This window comes from Lampris incognitus, chromosome 9 (assembly GCF_029633865.1).
Source record: "Lampris incognitus isolate fLamInc1 chromosome 9, fLamInc1.hap2, whole genome shotgun sequence".
NCBI lineage: Eukaryota > Metazoa > Chordata > Actinopteri > Lampriformes > Lampridae > Lampris > Lampris incognitus.
The window spans coordinates 56767989-56789623 of record NC_079219.1 but is presented as its reverse complement, the minus strand read 5'-3'; the positions used below and the strand labels follow the sequence as shown (position 1 = coordinate 56789623).

Sequence of the window (21635 nt, the reverse complement as noted above, 5' to 3'; positions counted from 1 at the left end):
CAGCCAATCAAATATTCACAAGATCATGCGAGTTAGTAAATATTCAACTCTCCAAAGCCAGCTATTACTGAACCCACCGTAATGAAACACTGTGATTGTAGTATTGTGACACAATTGTTTGTTGAGCATCACCCTGCCGTGTCTGTCGGTGCATTTCCATCAAGCTATTTTGTGCAAGTTTGAAGGCACAAATGAGAAAAACTAAATGGAAACACCAAAATATTGGCTCATGTCCTCTCTGCCCTCCCAGGCTGACTCAGCTGCGTATGGACCGGGAGAACGCAGAGGCCCGGGTCAGAGATATGGAGGACCAGATGGCTGAGTTTCAGGATGAACTGAGAGAGAGCAGCAGCAACAAGAAGGTACAGCACACATCCTGATTGAGAAAAACCCGCTAAACGTACATAAACTCTCGGATGTGCACACAAAGCTCACGGTAGGAATCCAGAATTTTCTCTGTGAAAAGCTTAGAAAAAGAAAATAGCAGTTACCAGCTGCAAAGTAAGGAAACAGGTTAACCTGCAGCATTTCTTTCTGGAAAGTTTTTGTAAGCATAATGGTGACAATGCTAAAACACAGACTGAAGCCCCTTTTAGACCGCAGTAGTTTTCAGCACTACACATTGAAGTTGAACAAGGTGGTAAGGTGCTGCCTCCTCTCGTGTCCGTAGGACTTGATGGTGTGTCAGACGGAGCTGTCTCAGGTGTGCCAGCTGAAACAGAAGCTGGAGGAGACGCTGAGGCAAAGAGAGAGGGAGCTGACCGCCCTGAAGGGAGCGTTGAAGGAGGAGGTGGCCACGCATGACAAGGAGATCGAGGCCCTCCGTGAGCAGTACAGTGCTGACATGGAGAGACTTAGGAGCAGCATGGAGCAGGTGTCTCAGGTAACACACACACGTGGTCAAGCACACACACACACACTTCGTTTTGTACTTAATCTTATTTTCCAAGTGAAGTTGAGGGATTTTAATTGATGGCAAAGTGAGCTGTCAGTCACAAGTTAGATTTCTGTGATAGCCGAACCCCATTGAAGTTTTTGTGAGTATTTATGAGAGTTGCATCTGGGTTTGGATGCTTCAAATTTAGAAAATTAGTGCTATGACCACACCATTTACTAGTGCCTCTCCCATGAACTCCTTTGAAGCAATTTCATAACGAATGGTTTTCCGCGTGTGTGGGTGACGTACCACAACTAAGTAATGGCAGGGATAAAAACTGCACCTCCTTATTTGTTGCTCTTAAATATTAGTCCCAGGCAGGTATTGAGGCGGAACGACTTCGTGTGAACACCACAGTTCGTTCCCTGCAACAGCAGCTAGAAGACTGCAGAGATGAGAGCAGCCACTGGATGGAGCAGTTTCACACCACCAGAGATGAACTACGAACCACTAAACAAGAGTGAGTCTGCACATGGATCCCACTGTTTATGTAATCTGTTCACTTTTGCTCGCTTTGTTCTTATCGGGGTTTGCACCGTCTCCCTCTTGGCATCGTCCTACTTTTTGCGTGTCGTCACCATAATAACATGTGTCTATATCCTCTCTTCCATCCTGCCCTGGTCACTCTCGCCACCTCTCTTGTCAGAGAGCCGTCCAGCACCCCTGAGCCACTGTGAGACAAATACTAGTGTACACTGCCCTTGTGTTTAGACGTTCATACCTTTTAGATGTGTCTAGCAGAGCTAATGACTGACCTGTCTGTCTGTAGTGTTTAAGGCCATCCACACTGAAATCAGTACCATTACACGCAAGGATTGATTGATGCACAATGTGCGTATGCAGTTTCTATAGTTTCTAAACACTTGCTGTCACACTGAGTAGACGGTTCCTCTGATAGCACTGAGGTCTGGTGTTGATGGTCTTGTAGTTGTGTGTTTTTAAGGCAAAAATGTAGTTGTAGAAAATGTGGAAATAAGGGAAAACTGATCTTTCTTTTTTTTTTACTGTTGATGGAAGAACTAGAGTAAAAACATGATATTCTTCCTCTTACTAATTCAATCTCTGTGTGGCTAAACCCAAGATGACCTTCTATGGGTGATCATATAATCAAATATTGATAACGGTTCCTGCCATAATTTTGATCAATTGTTGGTATGTGTGTATGTCAGACTTCTGCAAGCTCGTCTGGAGAAAGAGGAGTTTGAGGAGGAGCTAAAAGAGCTCCAGGAGAGAGTGAGCACCATGAAACAGCAGATACCTGACCCTAGCCACGTGCAAACACTTAACCAGGTGAACACAATCATTATCATTATTATAAAGCATGACTACAACATCTACCTCCTCATCTTACCAGTACCAAAAATGCATCATACTGCACTCATGCTCAGGATACTTCTCATCCTGGAAATCACTCAGATAAGATCTGACTTCGGGACATCTGCCCTCAGCTACCTTGTGCCATATGAGGAACAAACCTCCTGATTATCTCATTACACTCGGGGGTTTGCATGTCATATTGCAGCATTACCACCGGCTCTATGTGATCACTTTTAATTATTTTCTCATTATATTTATTCTTTTTGTGTTTGTATGTATTTGTAGTCATTCTTAAACAGCCCATATTGTGCTTTTTGGGTTTTTCCCTTTCCTTTTAGTGTATTATATAACTAGGAGGTGCACCAAAAATGTCACTGCCAAAAGGAGTCCTTCTCCCCAATAGAAAACGCTGCTCCTGAACTGCCTGAAATGCCTAGTTTGTAGTCCGGCATTTTCTTTTTTTCCCCACATTTTCCCCCCTAATTGTATCCGGCCAATTACCGTACTCTTCCGAGCTGTTCCGCCCGCCGCTCCACCCCCTCTGCCGATCCGGGGAGGGCTGCGGACTACCACATGCCTCCTCTGATACACGTGGAGTTGACAGCTGCTTCTGTTCACCTGACAGTGAGGAGTTTCGCCAGGGGGACATAGCGTGTGGGAGGATCACACTACTCCCCCCAGTTCCCCCTCCCCTCTGAACAGGCACTCCGAACAACCAGAGGAGGCGCTAGTGCCGTGACCAGGACACACACCCACATCCAGCTCCCCACCTGCAGACACATCCAATTGTGTCTGTAGGGATGCCAGACCAAGCAGGAGGTAACACGGGGATTCGAACTGGCGATCCCCATATTGGTAGACAATGGAATAGACCACTATGCTACCTGGACGCCCCCGTCCAGCATTTTGTTCCTTTACTTATCTACATCACTATGTAACACAATTTCATAATGCCCGCCTACCAGTTAGTTTGGCCCACCCTCAAACACAGCCAGGTAGACCGGAGGCAGGAAGCCTCAAACAAAGCTTGGTAGAGCAGGAGCTGGTGTCGTACAAAGGTCCGTATCCCCGACAGGAAGTGTACCCCTGGCCACTCCGAAGGTCGTAGCATCAAAAGTAGAGGTCAGATTGCGTCGACCCTGGCACCATTCGATTAATCAGAAAACGCTGAACACGATAACATGTATAACTGGGTGCTTTTTGACCATAAAAAAAATTCAAATGTTTGTAAATAGACCACAAAATTTAATTATTAAACTGGGAAATAGCATCATATGGGCTCTTTAACAACTTTTTTTTTCAACTTTTGTATTTGTTTTCCATTGTTTAACCCAGTGAACAGGGCACTCCTGGAAGAGCGCTGGCTCTCTGTGAGCCTTCTCTGTATTAACTGTGTTCAACTGAATTGTAATCAGAGTGAAACTGCAGAATAGCTCAAAATCCCAAAATAACTCCAGATGATAAGCAGCGAATAATGAGGAATTCAGAGGTCAGGGCCTTTACAATAGATCTACCCGTCACTGTAGAACCATCGATGTAAATGAAAAGTGCTAAAAACTTTAAAAGATCTGAAGAAGAAGAGAAGCACAGTAATCAAGATAAAGGGGACAGTCGTCGGTCAGTTGGTCAAACTTTATGTGAGGCACATTTCATACCCAAACATGTAATGCATGCATGTATTTGTGTGTATGTGAGCGGGCTGATGGGCGGTGACGGGGCTGAATATGACCTCAAGTTTAGAGTGAAGAAGGGGAATGGGGGCTGGAGTTGCACCCTGGTTTGATTATGAACCCTGATTCGTCTGATTGGGTGGGGAGAGACGGAAATTATGTATTTCTTAATACTTGACCTGAGATTTACTTGTGGACTCTTGGAAAGAGCAGCCCATTAGAGCTAAAAGAGATCCAAATAAGCAAATCAAATGCATATATTTTTATTAATACTCAAATCGGTAATATTACTAACAAAAACATTCAATTATGTGTTACTTGTCAGTATTTGTGTTATGTAAGAAAGGTTTTGTGAAGCCATTTGTCACAAGTTTTCACACACAAGTAATTTGTCTTCAATTTATTTAATTTGTTTTTCTTTTTCAGGAGCTCCAAAGTTCCCGCACCAGTCTGCAGAAGGTGCAGTCCGAGGTGGAGAAGCACAGGACGGAGCTTGATAAGAAGGTCATGGAGGTCATCGCCTTAAAAAAAGCTCACCAGGAGCAGGAGGCGGAGCTGAAGTATGAGGTCAATCGGCTGAAGGACCAGCTGCAGAGAGCTAAAGAGGACGCGGCCAAGGCTCAAGAAAAAAACAAAACGGTTGGCTTCTTCTCAACACTAAACAACCCAAGTATTAGAGGAGTTAGAATAAAAACACAGTACTGCGGGGCATCCGGGTAGCGTGGCGGTCTATTCTGTTGCCCACCGACACGGGGATCGCCGGATCGAATCCCCATGTTACCTCCGGCTCGGTCGGGCGTCTCTACAGACACAATTGGCCGTGTCTGCGGGTGGGAAGCCTGATGTGGCTATGTGTCCTGGTCGCTGCACTAGCGCCTCCTCTGGTTGGTCGGGGCACCTGTTCAGGGGGGAGGGGGAACTGCGGGGAATAGCGTGATCCTCCCACGCACTACATCCCCCTGGTGAAACTCCTCACTGTCAGGTGAAAAGAAGCGGCTGGCGATGCCACATGTATCGGAGGAGGCATGTGGTAGTCCGCAGCCCTCCTCGGATTGGCAGAGGGGGTGGAGCAGAGACTGGGACGGCTCAGAAGAGTGGGGTAATTGGCCGGATACAATTGGGGAGAAAAAGGGGGGGGGGTCCAAAAAAACAAAACAAAAACATATTATTGATGTCCTGAGTTTTCTGTTCATCTTCATGTGATCTTTTTTTTTTTTCTTAATATACTTGGTGGTGTCTCCAACTAGTCGTTATGCCTCCTTTGCCTTCTTGCCCCTAGCTTAAAGACCCAGCAGTCGTGTCAGAGCTGGAGCAAAAGCTGGGTGAGGCGCAGAAGGAGGTAAGTCGTCTCCGAGAGAAGGTGTTGTCGGCCGAAGACGACCTAGACACCAGTAACATCCGGCTGAGCAAAGCTCAGTTAGAACTCAACACCCTTCAAGACACACAGCTGGAGCAAGAGGAGGCCAACACACGCCTCAAAGACAAGCTCGCACGTCTAGAGGTGAGGTCTCTCGTCTCACGGCGTTTGGTCTCGGTATTTAGATATCCAAAAAGTCACATGTATCTTGAAAAACCCAGTGGCTGTGAACCTGCTGTTTGTATTTCCTTCAGGCCCAGCTGCAGTCCACCGCCACGGAGAGCTCCGAGGCCGAGCTGGCTCTCCACGCTGAGATGAGGGGGCTGCGGTCTGAGCTGGACGAGGCCAAACGAAGAGCCTCTCGACTGGGCCAGGAGCACAGCGAGCTCAGCCTGCGTCTGGAGGACCAGGTGAAAGAGAAGGAGGCGCTCACACAGGCCAACAACCAGCTTGGGGAAATCAAACAACAGCAGGAGAAAGCTCTGGAGAAACTGAACAAGGAGGTGAGGGGGAGAAAATTAATTATTGATTATTGATTTTTATTTAGTGGATGCATCTTGCAATTCGTACCAGGATTTTTTGCAATGTACTTCCCTATAAAAAACAGTACCGCCAAATCTTTTTAACATAGTGTAGATTTTGACACCCCCCCCCCCACACACACACACACACACACAAGCTCACCATCCACCCACACACCATCCACCCACAGGCACTGATATGATACCAACCAACCCAAAAACAGCTGAATGCCTATGCACCACCACCTACACCGAACTTAAAATTTGCATCCTGTCCCAAAGTAAAGTCATAATATTCACAACAATAAAAGCAAGAATAACAATATCAACATTTACGACACCTGTATTACTGGCTTACCTCCATCATTACTCCCTCCACATGTGTTGATGAAACTGTGCATAATAACAGCAGCAGCTGAGATTTTTAATCAGTTGTTCAACAGGAAATAGCCAACAGAAGTATCCGAATCCCATTTTCCTTCCTGTCTCTCCCTCTGTCTGTCAGTACGAGTCTCTGTCAGCCTCCTCCAAAGAGGAGGCACAGGCACTCCGGGCTCAGCTGGAGGAGCATAGGGAGAGATCACGCAAGGAGACGCAGGAAGCCCAGCGCCACGGGAACGACGCCCAGGCTGAGCTGCAGAGAAGCCACACCAATCTGAGGAAACTGGAAGAAGAGGTATGCGTGTGTGTGTGTGTGTGTGTGTGTGTGGGTGGGTGCACTCAGTTTGCTATTGCTGTCACCGCAACATGGGTCCATTCCAGGGCTCCTACGCAGTTTGGAAAAGTATGGAATTTGATTTTAGTAATTTCCATGTCTGGGTAAGTATGGGAAAAAAGTATGGAAAAATATTTGTATTTCCAGACTTATTGGCCCTATTCTATTTTCTAGTACATAAAATTCAGAATTTCTAAAAATGAATTGCCTGTGATGGACTGGCGGCCTGTCCAGGGTGTCTCCCCGCCTGCCGCCCAATGACTGCTGGGATAGGCTCCAGCATCCCTGTGACCCTGAGAGCAGGAGAAGCGGTTTGGATAATGGATGGATAAGAATAAATTGATCGTACAAGCAGGGTGTTTTTCATGGCGTTTGGCGCAGGCAGCCAACGCGGCCAAAATGTGTAGCGCTGTGCGAGAGAGCGTGGGCCGGAGCAAGCTTGGTGTCGTTGAAAGCGAGGCAAGAAGCCTTATAACTGTACCAAACCCGGAAATTGGGGGGAAAAATTAAATGTGAATGAAATTGAAAGAAAATGTGGGAATATCTTTGAATTGCATATATAGATAGCATCACAAATAACCAAATGTTAAGCTTGTCTGGACATTGAGTTATGCGGTGATGTAGTTATCAGAAAAGTAAATGGACTATCTTTTATGGCTGCGTTCACCGTCATTTCCATGGACACAGTGAATAAACAAGGCTGCACAGACGCCGTGAAAACCAAATTATGTGACTTTTTTTAAACTCATTCTCGGTTTTCTCTTTATAAAAGAGGGTAAAAAATATGGGGGGAACAATAATATATTATTTATTATATTATTTATTAAATATGTTAAGAGGGGAAAGTCCGCATGTTTGATTTGGCAAAGATTTTATGCCGGATGCCCTTCCTGATGCAACCCTTCCCATTTATCCAGGCTTGGGACTGGCACTAAGAACACACTGGCTTGGGGTGCCCGGGTAGCGTGGCGGTCTATTCCTTTGCCTGCCAACACGGGGACTGCCGGTTTAAATCCCTGTGTTACCTCCGGCTTGGTCGGGCGTCCCTGCAGACCCAATTGGCCGTGTCTGCAGAGGAGTGGGGTAATTGGACAGATACAATTGGGGAGAAAAAGTGAGGAACCCCCCCCCCCCCCCCAGAAAAAAAATGCACTGGTTTATGTGTCCTCAGTGGCTGGGTTACCTAGTTACCTGTGCAGATGTGTGGAGGAGAGATGCTGGGTATGTTGGGAGAAGGATGCTGAATATAGTGCTGCCAGGGAAGAGGAAAAGAGGAAGGCTAAAGAGGAGGTTTATGGATGTTGTGAGGGAAGACATGCAGGTGGCGGGTGTGACAGAGGAAGATGCAGGGGACAGGAAGAGATGGAAACAGATGATCCTCTGTGGCGCCCCCTAATGGGAGCAGCAGAAAGTAGTAGTACTAGTAGTAGTAGTTAAGGGAAGGTAATACAGGTATAGGTAGCACTGGTTAGTTTACTTCCTCTTTGGGCAGAGATGTTTGAAGTTTCAGTGGAGACTTCTCTGGAAGTCTCAGACAAAAAAGAAAGGAACTGCTGCCTCGACTCAAAGCTGAACGGCTGAGAGGAAATATGTCCTATTTTATGTATGATAAGTCTGTTGTTCACCCTGCTGGTCTGTTCTGCTGCTTGTGCATCCATTTTAATGTTTTTAGCTGGTCCATATACGCATTCACAGTGTTTTAATCAATGAATTCTCCCAACATGAACAACTATGCTGCAGAGTCTGACCCCCTTTATCTGATATATGAGCCTTCAGCCCTTTTATTTTATGTAAAGACAGTGCTGGCATGTAGGATGAGTTCTTTAATGTGGATATGAATCATGATAGTTTAAATACTGCCGAATTATCCCGCCGATGCTACTAATGGTCAGTTTAGTAATTTAATGCAAAATCAGTCACATGGTAATCACCCAGGCTGAAATGCCTTTTACACCCTGTACTTTAATATCTGTAGTCTGCCTACAAACACTGATCTTGTGATTATTCATCAACCCTAAATTACTCCTCTTCAGTGATGGCTTTTTCATGATGATATTACATATCTTCACCCTTTGTCACAGTTTAATGCTGTGCATTCTTGCAGAAAGAGCAGAGGAGGAGGTGGGGTCTCAATTTATATGCTAAATAATTCTAATTTCATTGGAAAGAAAAAACTTAGTCAATAATAAGACCACAATAATAATAAGACCACGGTGGAACCAGTGTTTGTTGAAATGTATCTGGCTTACCTTTCATTAGGGAAGCATTACAACTGGGTGTATTTATAGACCGCCAGATTCTGATATTAGCACTTAATACAGCAACATAATAGCACACATAGTCAGAATGTAACATACATTTTAACAGTTGGGTTTTCAAATCATATATTGACATGGTAAACATCTAGCTATTTGTACTCAGAGGTCAAATATGGTCTGGAAAAATCTACTGAGAAGCCTGGAAATTTGAGTCTGGAAAAGTATGGAATTTTGAAATGGAAAATGTGTAGGAACCCTGGTGTGTTTGTACGAGAGTCTACTACTACTACTACTTTCGGCTGCTCCCGTTAGGGGTCGCCACAGCGGATCATCGTTTCCATGTCTTCCTGTCCTCTGCGTCTTCCACTGTCACACCAGCCACCTGCATGTCCTCCCTCACCACATCCATAAACCTCCTCTTTTCCTCTTCCCTGGCAGCTCCATATTCAACATCCTTCTCCCAATATACCCAGCATCTCTCCTCCACACATGTCCAAACCATCTCAATCTGTCTCTCTTGCCTTGTCTCCAAACCGTCCAACCTGAGCTGTCCCTCTAATATACTCGTTCCTCATCCCGTCCTTCTTCATCACTCCCACTTGTTTGTACGAGAGAATGTGTCTGTAAACTGTATATGTTTATACGTGTCTCTTTGTGTGCTTACTTGGGAAAATTATGCGTCTGTGAGCACATACCTGGTGAAATGACGTGCAATAATGGCCTTCATCAGATGATATTAGTGTGAAAGAAAAATAATAATAATGCATTACATGTATAGCACTTTTCTAGACTCCCAGAGTGCTTAACATAATACAGAAAGTTATGCATTTTGTATTAGTAACATTGTTTGGTATAAAGTTGTAAATATTGATTGTGTGTGTGTGCGTGTCTGTGGGTGACTGTGTGGGTGTGTAGATCTCCCGTCAGAAGAAGGAGCTCCTGCTTGCGTGTGAGGAACGAGACAACCACCAGCTGGACAAAGAGCTGCTCACAAACAGGTTGCGCCACCTAGAGGCAGAGCTAGAGACCAGCAAGAGTAGCCACCATGACAAAGCAAGGGAGATCCGTAACCTGGAGGTAAGATACGTGCAGATAAGGCTGGGGTTTGTTTTACCTGCTAGTTGAAAGAAGAAGAAAGCCACTTTATTTATTTATTTTTTTTAAAATTTACCCCTTTTTCTCCCCAACTGTACTTGGCCAATTAGCCCACTCTTCCGAGCCATCCCGGTCTCTGCTTCACCCCCTCTGCCGATCCAGGGAGGGCTGCAGACTACCACATGTCTCCTCTGATACATGTGGAGTCCCCAGCTGCTTCTTTTCACCTGACAGTGAGGAGTTTCGCCAGGGGGATGTGCGTGGGAGGATCACGCTATTTCTGCTCTCCCCCAAACAGCCGCCCCGACCGACCAAAGGAGGCGCTAGTGCAGCGACCAGGACAAATACCCCCATCTGGTTTCCCTAACCCTAACCCTAACATGCATGTCTTTTTGATGGTGTGGGGGAAACCGGAGCACCCGGAGGAAGCCCACGCAGACACAGGGAGAACATGCAAACTCCACACCGACGAGACCTGGGATGGCCTGGGGTTCAAACCCAAGGCCTTTCCATCTGTGAGGCAACAGTGCTAACCACTGGGCCACCGTGCTGCCCTTATCTTTATTTTGAACATAAAGAGGGATGGCAGACCTTTTCTTTTTGGAAAGTACAAGTTCATATTAGACTTGGTTGCATTCGAGCAAGGGTCCATCCAGGAGGCTGCGCATCCAGAGTGACAGGAAACGGTTTCATCAGGTAGATTTTTTAGCTTGAGTGCTGCGAAACTCTTTTTAGTTGGGTGAAAAGTATGACTGAAGACTAGTCAGCTCTCAGTTTTCCGTTTCAACCCCTGTTGTTTTTCTCTCATTTTCCATTCGTGTTACTAACCAACTTGTGAAAAGTTCTTGCCTACTTCTGAAAACGTAAACTATAAACGTCAGCTGCATTTCCTGTGGCTGATGTAAAGTGAGTACACAATACCCCTGTGTGCAGGGTGCAACTTGAAGAATGTGTCACCAGAAACCTTCAAGAAAAAAAAATTAAGACAATTTACTTATTACCTCCGCCAGGCAGTAGTAGCCTGAAGGGGATATTGTGTTTGGCTGCGTGTGCATCTGTCCGCAGCTAATCTCACATGCTACTGGACCTATCAACCTAACAAATGTTATGCACAGTCATGAATGTATGATCATGAACCTTTTGTGGTTGTGGCGATTTAAAACCTTTGAAAAGGGTTTGTTCTCACTCCCATCGCTGCCTCTTCATTCACCCTAGCTCGCTCGACCAACGCTGCCCGATCTGAGTCAATCGTAGATGTGAGCCTCGCGTGCCCACTGTTGTCTTAAGACCAGGGAGCGACAGTGATCAATAAATAAATTGATCATGTTTTGAAAGTCAGCAAATCATTCGCTGCTGATCTCGGCACAGGAGAACCGGAGGAACACTGGGTGAACCAAAAATAACCTCTTTATTTTCATAATAACATTAAGCTGAGTAAACCGTTTGGGATCACGTGTACACGACTCACATCTTCAGTTGACTTAGACCCGGCAATGACATCATCGGATATTATTAAAATAATTTTGATAATCCAAAAAATGCGAAAGGTATAGAGGACAACTTCCTCTAAGTTGCAGTAAAAACAGGAAGCGTTGCATATTCTCGTCGCTGCCCGATCTGAGTCAACCATAGATATGAGTCGCGCATGCTCGAGCGTAAACCCAGCTTTGTTATGAAAATAAAGAGGGATGGTAAACATTTTCTTTTTGGAAAGTGCAAGTTCATATTAGATGTGGTCGCATTTGTGCAAGGGTCCACCCAGGAGGCTGTGCATCCTCAGACTGACGGGGAACATTTTCATCAGGTGGATTTTTTTTTTTTAGCTTGAGTCCTTTTGCATACTGCAGATTGCTGCAGCATCAGCAGTAATGCGGATGTTGTACCGGACCGTTGTGGTGAAGAGAGAGCTGAGCCGGAAGACAAAGCTCTCAGTTTACCAGTCAGTCTTCGTTCCAACCCTCACCTATGGTCATGAGCTTTGGGTAGTGACCGAAAGGGTGAGATAGCGGATACAAGCGGCTGAAATGAGTTTCCTCCGTAGGGTGTCTGGGCTCAACCTTAGAGATAGGGTGAGGAGCTCGGACATCCGGAGGGAACTTGGAGTAGAGCTGCTGCTCCTTCACGTCGAAAGGAGCCAGTTGAGGTGGTTAGGATGCCTCCTGGGCACCTTCCTTTGGAGGTTTACTGGGCACGGCCAATTGGGAAGAGACCCCGGGGTAGACCCAGAACTCGCTGGAGGGACAACATGTCCAATCTGGCCTGGGAACGCCTTGGGATCCCCCAGGAGGAGCTGGAGGGCATTGCTGGGGAGAGGGATGTCTGGAGTGCCCTATTTAGCTTGCTGCCACCGCGACCCGACCCCGGAGAAGTGGCTGATGATGAATGAATGAAAAAAAAAAATGAATGAGTCCTGCATATTAATAACTTTTTCCCATTCAGTCGACTTGGCACTGAGCAGAAGTCTTATATAACGGCAGGAAAAACACTGGTTCTTCTGTCCATGTCTCTGCCCGCTGCTAATCTTGCATGCTACAGGGCCTGTCAGGGTGATAATTTTTGTGCACAGTTATGACTTTATGATCAAGGACCTCTTGTGGTTGCGGTGAGTCACAGCCTTTGAAAAACCCATTTTATACCACAATTGAGTACTAACTCAATTGGGTTTCGTCCGGGTGCTCTGGTTTCCTCCCACCATCAAAAAGACACACATGTTAGGGTTAATACTCTTGCCTGTGTCCCTGAGCAAGGCGATGGAAAGAAGAACAGGAGTTGATCCCTGGGTGCTGCAGCTGCCCACTGCTCCTATACTATAGGATGGGTTACATGCAGAAAAATTTAATTTTTACCTGTACAATGACAAAATAAAGTGGCTGTCTTTCTTCTTCCTCCAACTCCTCGGCTGGTTTTTCGCCTAAGTTTGAGCATCGGAGAAGGGGAGATATGCCTGGCGGGGATCCGAGTGCACTTTTCTAGTTGGCAAAATGCTTCATTTCCATTGCTCTTCGTTGCATAACTTACTGATCAATCAATGCACCTTTTTCACATCAGCCAAGCATATTAACTTTTTGGTATTATTTAGGATTTACTTTATTTATTTATTTATTTATTTATGTATGTATATCTTCCCATTCAGATTTTCTTTCTTTGCAACCTCAAATTTTGCATAAAATTAGCTCGATGAAAACATCAACCAACTATCTTGTCAAAGTTTTTCCTGGACTATACTAGATTTACAATAATGCTATGGTCTGTCTGTTACTATGAACTTAACTGGTACACATTTCTGGACATGCATACACAGATTAGCCAAAACATTAAAACCACCTGGGGCCACTGCCATCAGGGAATACCATTGTCATGACGGGCTGGACTCGATCTGAAAAGATGTTTAGATAGCTGGCACATGTCAAAGTAACATCCACATGAATGCCAGGACCCAGAGTTTCCCAGCAGGACATTACCCAGTGTATCACACTGCCTCCGCAGGCTTGCCTTCTTCCCATAGTGCGTCCTAGTACCATCTCTTCCCCAGGTAAACGACACACACGCACCCAGGCGTCCACATGATGTAAAAGAAAACATGATTCATCACACCAGGCCACCTTCTTCCATTGCTCCATGGTCCAGTTCTGACACTCACATGCCCATCTTAGGCGCTTTTGGCGATGAACAGAGGGTCATCATTGGCACTCTGACCGGTCTGACTACGCACCCCCATACGCAGCAAGCCGTGACGCAGTGTGTGTTCTGATACCTGTCTGTCATAGCCAGCATGACCTTTTTCAGCAATTTGAGCTACAGTGGCCTTTCTGTGGGATCAGACAGGCTGTCTTTTACTCCCCATGCGCATCAATGAACCTTGGGTGCCAGTGACCCTGTCACCGGTTCACCAGTTGTCCTTCATTGGGCCACTTTTGGTAGGTACTGATCACCGCATACCAGGGAGGTCCCACAAGACCTGCCATTTTGGAGACGCTCTAACCCAGTCGTCTAGCCATCACAGTTTGGCCCTTGTCAGAGTGGCTCAGATCCTTACCCCTGGCCATTTGTCCTGCTTCCAACACATCAACCTCAAGAACTGATTGTTCGCTTGCTGCCTGATATATCCCACCCCTTGACGGATGCCATTGTAACAAGATAATCCATGTTATTCATTTCACCTGTCAGTGGTTTTTATGCTTTGGCTGATCGGTGTATTCATCTCGTTTCACAATGCGATGTAATTTTTATAATGTGAATGATGAATATTTTTTAAAATGTAATAATGGTTAACAAATCATAAATGCTGCTTAGTTCTGCTGTCAATTAGTTAATCTGCAAAGTGCCAACATTATGAATCTGTGAATTTGTCGACAGTCAGCTTAATAAGAATTCTTTCCAGCCAATAGGAAGTCTGTGTTGCTATAATGAAGACTCTATTGTCAGTATTCATTAGGTCTAATTTTTTTCCTCCAACTTATTCGTTGCTGCTGCAATTACCCAGTTCTTCTCAGGGATCAATAAATTGGATTAAATCTTCCTTCTGTCAGGACAAGCTGAAACGTGTGGAGGTGGAGCTGGAGGAGGAGAAGGGCAGCGTGGAGATGCTGACTGACAGAGTAACCAGGACCAGAGACCAGATAGACCAGCTCCGCTCTGAGCTCATGCAGGAGAGATCCTCCAAACAGGACCTGGAACTCGATAAGAACGCCATGGAGCGACATGTGTGTGCTTCTGCTTGTTTTTATTGACACCTCTTTTAAAATTTCTAGTCGCTTTTGAGAAGATTGATTAAGAAAGGTCGTCACATTTCTACTTCCTGTGTGTCTGGTCAATAAGAGTTTTTCATTTCCTACACTCTTGCACCCTAATTTTCTCTTGAAATAACTCTTTTAGGCCCTTGACTCCTACTCCATTTAAGAATTTTGATCGCAGTGCATCCTGGGAATTTGCAATCCAGGTAACTTACTAAAACTGCTTCCACTGTTGCTCTCCAACCCTGTAGATGAAGGAGCTGAGGAGTCGTGTGGCCGACATGGAGGGCCAGTCTCGCTCCTCGGCAGGGGTGTCCCAGCTGGAGAGCAAGGTGCAGGAGCTGGATGAGCGCCTGCGGAGTGAGGACAGGTACATCACACTCCTCATATTACAATATGAAGTTCCCATACCTCCCATCACAATGGACAACGGTCCTTTTCTGTTTTTATCTCAGACAGGACAGCAGGAAGCAACAGGAAACATGGTTAAGAGGTGGGATGGGGTTTGAACCAAGAATGTTGCGTTTAGGTTTAAGAATACACGCTAAGAGGGTGTGGGTGCTTATTTGATTGAGACAGCAAACACCCCAGAAACAGAATTCTACTCCTGGTGACTCCATTTGGGGGAGTAGACTGAGGTTGACTGCTCGGCTTAAAGATACTTCAACAATAGTTATTAAGGGAGCAGGGAGCATTTCTCCTCGAAGAATAAGTTAGCATTCATTTAGCCTCTTTCCACCTACTCACATTTTGAAAAAGGTGAAAAAAGGGGTGTAGATGTAGAGGATGGGTATGGTGGTGTCCATGTATAAAGGATGTAAAGGGGTGTGGATGTAGAGGACGGTGATGGTGGTGTCCATGTATAAAGGATATAAAGGGATGTGGATGTAGAGGACAGGGATGGTGGTGTCCATGTATAAAGGATATAAAGGGGTGTAGATGTAGAGGACGGGGATGGTGGTGTTCATGTAGGGGTGTAGATATAGAGGACGGTGATGGTGGTGTCCATGTATAAAGGTATAAAGGGGTGTAGATGTAGAGGACGGGGATGGTGGTGTTCATGTAGGGGTGTAGATGTAGAGGACGGTGATGGTGGTGTCCATGTATAAAGGTATAAAGGGGTGTGGATGTAGAGGACGGGGATGGTGGTGTGGGTTAGACTGAAGGGGGCAGTGTTGTAGTAGAATATCATATCCCAGCTTCTCACGAGTCTGCCCAAAGCTAATGGAAGTATGTCACCTGTCTGCTTACCTCATGATTCATTGGTCTAATGCGTTTGCTCCCTCATGTGTGGTATTCGTCACCTGGGTCTTGGCGTCTTTAATGCCCCCATAGTAAGCAGGCAATTTGGAGGGCATTTGCTGTCATGCATGTTTTCTCCCAGACATAAGTAAGATTTTCTCCCTCAAAGCAGCCGTGTGATGAATCTGTCATAAAGACAATGAGTTCTACCATCCCTGGCCCACGCCAACATGTTTTCAGCTCAAAAAATGTAATAATAAAAAAAAAAATCTTAACTGCGCCTTTAACCTTTCCTGCCCCACAGCTCAGCCAGTCAAGGGTTCAGATAGGCAAGAACCCTCAGAGACCAGGATTATTTCTCTTGACACTAGCCCACCGTTGCCCTAACACCACAAATATGCTGTCTTCTATGTCCGTGTGCACAAAGGGAGAAGACCGCCATGCTGGCCTCCCAGCGCCGCCTGGAGAGGAAACTAAAAGACCTGAACATGACGCTGGATGAGGAGCGACAACAGCACACTGAACAGAGGGACCAGGTAAACACAAAACCACCAGCTATACAGTGTGTCCTGTGTTGATTTTACTCTTTGTGTACCTGGATCCACACTCATTAGCCGTGATTCTGTCCATTGTTTAACGAGCTTCAGCTGAAAAGATGGAACAACTTTAAATGCAAGTCGGGTACGTTTCCATCAGCTGATTTTAAGTAAATAAACAATCTCCCTGTGCACAGGCCACAACAACTTTACATGAAATTCACATCCGGATAGCGTAGCGGTCTATTCCGTTACCTACTAACACGGGGGATCGTCTGTTCGAATCCCCATGTTACCTCCTGCTTGGTCGGGCGTCCCTACAGACACAATTGGCCGTGTCTGCGGGTGGGGAGCCGGATGTGGGTATGTGTCCTGGTCACTGCACTAGCACCTCCTCTGGTCGGTCGGGGGCGCCTGTTCAAGGGAGAGGGGGAACTGGGGGGAATAGCGTGATCCTCCCACGCGCTACGTCCCCCCGACAAAACTCCTCACTGTCAGGTGAAAAGAATCAGCTGCCGGCTCCACATGTATAGGAGGAGGCATGTGGAAGTCTGCAGCCCTCCCCAGATCAGCAGAGGGGGTGGAGCAGCGACCGGGACAGCTCGGAAGAGTGGGGTGATATGCCGGATACAATTGGGGAGAAAAAGGGGGACCCCCCCCCAATAAAAAGGGATAAAATTCAAAGTCAGTGAGCGAAATTTATTTATACGGCACTTTTCAGTCACAAAGTGCTTCAAAATGAAAAAAATTAAAGTAAAATAATGTAAATGAATAAATAAAAGAAACGGGTTCAGAGGGTGAAAAGAAAAATCATGTCAATGGAGCAATGTTTTTACTTTAATTACTCTGCATTGTGTAATCTTTTTAGCGGTCCATCAACTTTTTTACCTCATGTAAGACATTATTTTGCAGTTTAGTAGAGTTTTTCTTCTTCTCTCTTTTTTTTTTTTTACTTGGCAGTTAGATGTAGCTATTCCTATTTGCTTCTTCAAAATTCTCACGTGGAAACATAACAATGGACTCCTCCTGTGCGTTGCAGCTGACCCTGAAAGTGAAGTCTCTGAAGAGGCAGGTGGACGAAGGTGAGACAGAGGTGGACAGGATGGACGGGCTGAGGAGGAAGGCCCAGAGAGAGATGGAAGAACAGATGGAGCTCAAAGACGCCTTACAAGCCCGGGTCACAGCCCTGGAGACGGAGCTCAAGTACGCAGTTTCTCTTTGTTTGTGTCTCGTTCTTAGTCAGGCTTGCCTGTTGCTTTCTGTTTGAGTCTTGGCAGCCAGCGTGAACCACTTCCCGAAAGCCAGCTTACAGGAGGCCTGGTGTTAGTGCTGTTGTATGTGTGCATGTACACATCTGCACAAAAAAAACAACCCCCGACTGCTTGTCGGTTGTTTTTTTCTGGCCGGGTAGGGGGGGGGGGTTGACCGTGCAAATTGGCTCGTACTTTAGATCATGCTGTTACAAAGAAATTCCAGAGTAAATCAACCTGGAACCAAGACGGCATTACTCATGTGCCACAAGGAAAATAAAATGCACATACACAAACACACACATACACACATCTCATTGAGTGGGATGCAGCCGTTCGTTCACGTCGCCTGCGGAGGCCTGTGATTCGTTCATATCAGTAAAACTGACAATTTGAGAGTGGTGAGGCTTATCGAATACTAAGAAAATAAACAAATGCATTAGCACAGCACTGACATATAACTGACATAGATAACAGTGTTTTCATGACAGGCTATGTAGATGGTGATTATGATGCTACCCGCAGTAATGGTGGTAATGATAATGAAGAGATGAAAGCTGAGGCAGATTTTATTTGTCCCAGTGGGGGAAATGACCAGTGTGATAATGACGAGTGTCCGGTTTACAGGAGGAAGGCGCAGGTGGCGAGGCACCCGACTCTGGACTCCTCCGCCTTGAGCTCAGAGGACGATGACGACAGCCTGTACGATCCCTCTACCATCACCTCCATCCTTACAGAGGGCAACCTACAGACCAGCTCCTGCTAGAACCCCCCCCCCCATCTCCCACCCCCATCCCCCAGTCCCAGGTACAGGGGTGGGTTTGGAGAACAACCGAGGGTGGACCTCCAAACACCACAGAAGAAGACATAAGGGGGAGGGATAACTCAGCAAGATAGCTAGTTTGGAAAAAGGCCAAAAGGGTTAATTATATGCACTACAGAGACGGGTGGGAGGGTTTATGGTGGGTTAGAGGGTTTAGGGTGGGTCAGTGATGTAGGGGTTAGTAACTGTACTGTTTTCTAAGTATTCGAATGAACTGGAGGAAATGAGGCGAGAGGCGGATTTAGAGGCAGTTGTGAGTTATTTTCCAAGCACTACAATGTACACAAATGTACTGAACTGTACAGCTGGGGCGAGGGGGGGGGTATACACACTGTACGCACCACCTTATGCAAAGCATTGCACTACAGACCACTACCACTCAGACTTTTACGCCATATCTACTGCTACTACGGTTTTCGGCTGCTCCCGTTAGGGGGCGCCACCACGGTAATATAAAGTCAGCAACTGGTCTGAAAACACAGCAAGGTACTTGAAGCAAAGAAGAAGCGGTTGGGGCGTTGTAAAGAGCGGAACATGTCACATGTGCTGTAGATCAGATCAGGAGAATGATTACCTCTTGTGAGGTATAAACGTAAAGCGAAAAATTAAAAATGGCGCCCCTCCACATAAATAATGTCATATTTAAGCATTTCTTAAGCAAAACTGGAGTTAAGACTCTGGGGTTAAGCACGTACCTTGATGGCTCCGTCTTTGACTGAATACTGAAAAATGTTGTCATTACTGACAAGTGACGTTTACCAGTTTTATGATGATAGTTTCCTCTCTTCCTGTAGCACTGGTCTTAATGGTCTGTGCTGACACACATTATGCTAACAGCACTAGCTAGCTGGCTGTACTGACACATGTTATGCTAGCAGGACTAGCTAACTGGCTGTACTAACATTTTATGCTACCGGGACTAGCTAAGTGGCTGTACTGACACATGTTATGCTAACAAGACTAACTAACTGGCTGTACTGACAGATGTTATGCTAACAGGACTAGCTAATGCCAAGTTTGACTTTTCCACCGGGCATAGAGATGAATTCAAGATGTGCAACTGAAGGTAAACTTCTCGTCATAAAACAATCGTAACATGGACCAAATGCTAACATGAACGTGTGTACATAACAAACGTGACTGTTTAATCGAGACACTGCGGGCCTCACGCGAACACTGAACAAACTGCGTCTGTGACCAGTGTGGTCGAGAATTTTTCAGTGCCCTTAGTTCAAAAGCTGTATTGTGATGGACCAGATCCAGCTGTTTTAGTGTTGGGAGGTATTTCAGAATGAATGCCGGGTTTTGTCTTCAGATTGTGTATTCTGTTGCGTTGTTTCCATGTCCTGCTAGTGTGCGTGTGTGCACAGTCAGCTCGAAAGGGGAATTCCACAGGAAAATGCCCTTCCTTGGCCCAGCACCAGATTGGTTTGTGATCCCAATCACTCTTCTCTAGTGACAGAATCAGGACTCGGTTTGCGGTGTTGGAATAAACTGGAACGGAAAACATGACCGCAACAGAGTCACGATGGACTTCTGGGCCACATTGTCCCCTCAGAACTGATGCCATAATAATTGACATATAATGGTAGGGCTGCAGCTATTCCGTAATCGATCAATGTATTGGTTATTTTTTCCGCTCCGTCATGTGTTTGTTAAAAGTCAGAACTACAGGTGAACGCCATCTTCTGGTTCCAGAGTCCAAAGTGACGCCTTCAAGCTGTTTACTTATGCCCCTTTTCCACTACGTGGACTCGACTCGACTCGCTTCTGTGTCGTTTTCCATTACCGTAACAGTACCCCCTCGGTGTGGCTGGTCGTCATAGCGACGCCTGGTTTTCAGGCGAAATCCCATGCGCGCATTGATGACGCAGTGACGCGTTTCTCTGACCAATCGGAGGTCTGCGTTGATTTTGGTACCCGCTCCAGTTGCTTCTGGAACCTCGACAAAGGTGGTACCAGAAAAGTGGTGACCGTTACCAAAATGCCGGTACTTTGCAGTAATGGAAAACGTTAAAAGGGCGAGTCGAGCTGAGCCGGTACCACGTGGTGGAAAAGGGGCGTTAGTCTGAGCGGTGATGATGTAAATCACAGGGAGACGAGCAGACCGTAGCATTTATGAAACTGCAACCAACTAACGTTCGCTGTTTTTACACGAATGACCCAAACGATCGCTCGACTACCAAAACCGTACTCGACTAATCGGTTCAGCGCTTCTTAGCCGTGGTTAAAAAAAAGAAGGGCCGTTAGGTAACGAGAATTCACACACGTGTATGTAGGGAGTCGACCAACTGAAGCGCCCAGTCATCCTCACCAGAGCGGGTTTGAACTGGTGTCGTCACAGGTGTGACATCAGAGGCGAGTCTCAGCTCTGTGGTTTCTAGTTTTGAGAAACGGGCGTGCCGCTCGCCAAATACTCCCCGGACTCGGCTTGACCCCGTGAGCGTCACCTCGGAGGTTGTCTCGCGAGAGGCACCCACCGGTGGCCGGACGATCCCTGTCCCAACACTTCCCGGCAGCGTCTCCTATGCATCCCCTTCCACCGACTCCGTGAGGAGGTGACACACAGTTCACTGAGATGCCTTAAATGGTTGGAAGAAGTCGTGATTGAGTTGTTCTCGTCCGCGTGCGTCGGAATGATTTGTGTGTGAAGTGTTCGATTCCGTATGAAGTCTGGAGGTTCTTGTTTGTTTGTTTGTTTGTTTGTTTTGAGTCTTGATTTTTCTAAACAGTTTGAACAATCAGTAATTAGTCTTTACTGTATTTCATATCGCTGCAATGCAATGTGCACCTCATCTCTCTGGATGGAAAAGGCACTTGATGATGATGATGATGAAGGTACTTAATATGAGTTGTTTGTGATGATGGTACGTAATCCCTTATTGAAATGATCTGTCACTGTGAATTTGTACTTTATACAAAAAAAATCATCTTTTCTATTGCGTATGATTTTAGCAGCAATAAAAGTAAAGGGTTAACTTTAACTTGGTCTGTCCCCATTGTCCTTTTTTTGGGGGGGGGGATTCCTCCCCCCCTTTTTCTCCCCAAGTGTACCTGTCCAATTACCCCACTCTTCTGAGCCGTCCTGGTTGCTGCTCCACACCCTCTACCAAGCCGAGGAGGGCTGCAGTCTCCCACACGCCTCCTCCCATACATGTGGAGTCGCCAGCCGCTTCTTTTC

General features: G+C 46.1%; 1 protein-coding gene across 1 annotated transcript in view; it reads left to right on the top strand.

Moving 5' to 3' along the window:
• The window catches only part of LOC130118090 (cingulin), a 29333-nt gene extending 9413 nt beyond the window's left edge, over positions 1 to 19920 (top strand). The window contains exons 7-20 of the mRNA XM_056286418.1: positions 251 to 362; positions 671 to 883; positions 1249 to 1397; positions 2107 to 2227; positions 4351 to 4563; positions 5204 to 5425; positions 5536 to 5784; positions 6308 to 6478; positions 9691 to 9852; positions 14400 to 14573; positions 14855 to 14973; positions 16273 to 16381; positions 17421 to 17584; positions 18259 to 19920. Of these exons, the coding sequence (XP_056142393.1) occupies positions 251 to 362; positions 671 to 883; positions 1249 to 1397; positions 2107 to 2227; positions 4351 to 4563; positions 5204 to 5425; positions 5536 to 5784; positions 6308 to 6478; positions 9691 to 9852; positions 14400 to 14573; positions 14855 to 14973; positions 16273 to 16381; positions 17421 to 17584; positions 18259 to 18397 (2317 nt within the window). The 3' untranslated portion in view covers positions 18398 to 19920. The remainder of the gene's footprint in view (positions 1 to 250; positions 363 to 670; positions 884 to 1248; positions 1398 to 2106; positions 2228 to 4350; positions 4564 to 5203; positions 5426 to 5535; positions 5785 to 6307; positions 6479 to 9690; positions 9853 to 14399; positions 14574 to 14854; positions 14974 to 16272; positions 16382 to 17420; positions 17585 to 18258) is intronic.
• The last annotated feature ends 1715 nt before the right edge of the window (positions 19921 to 21635 follow it).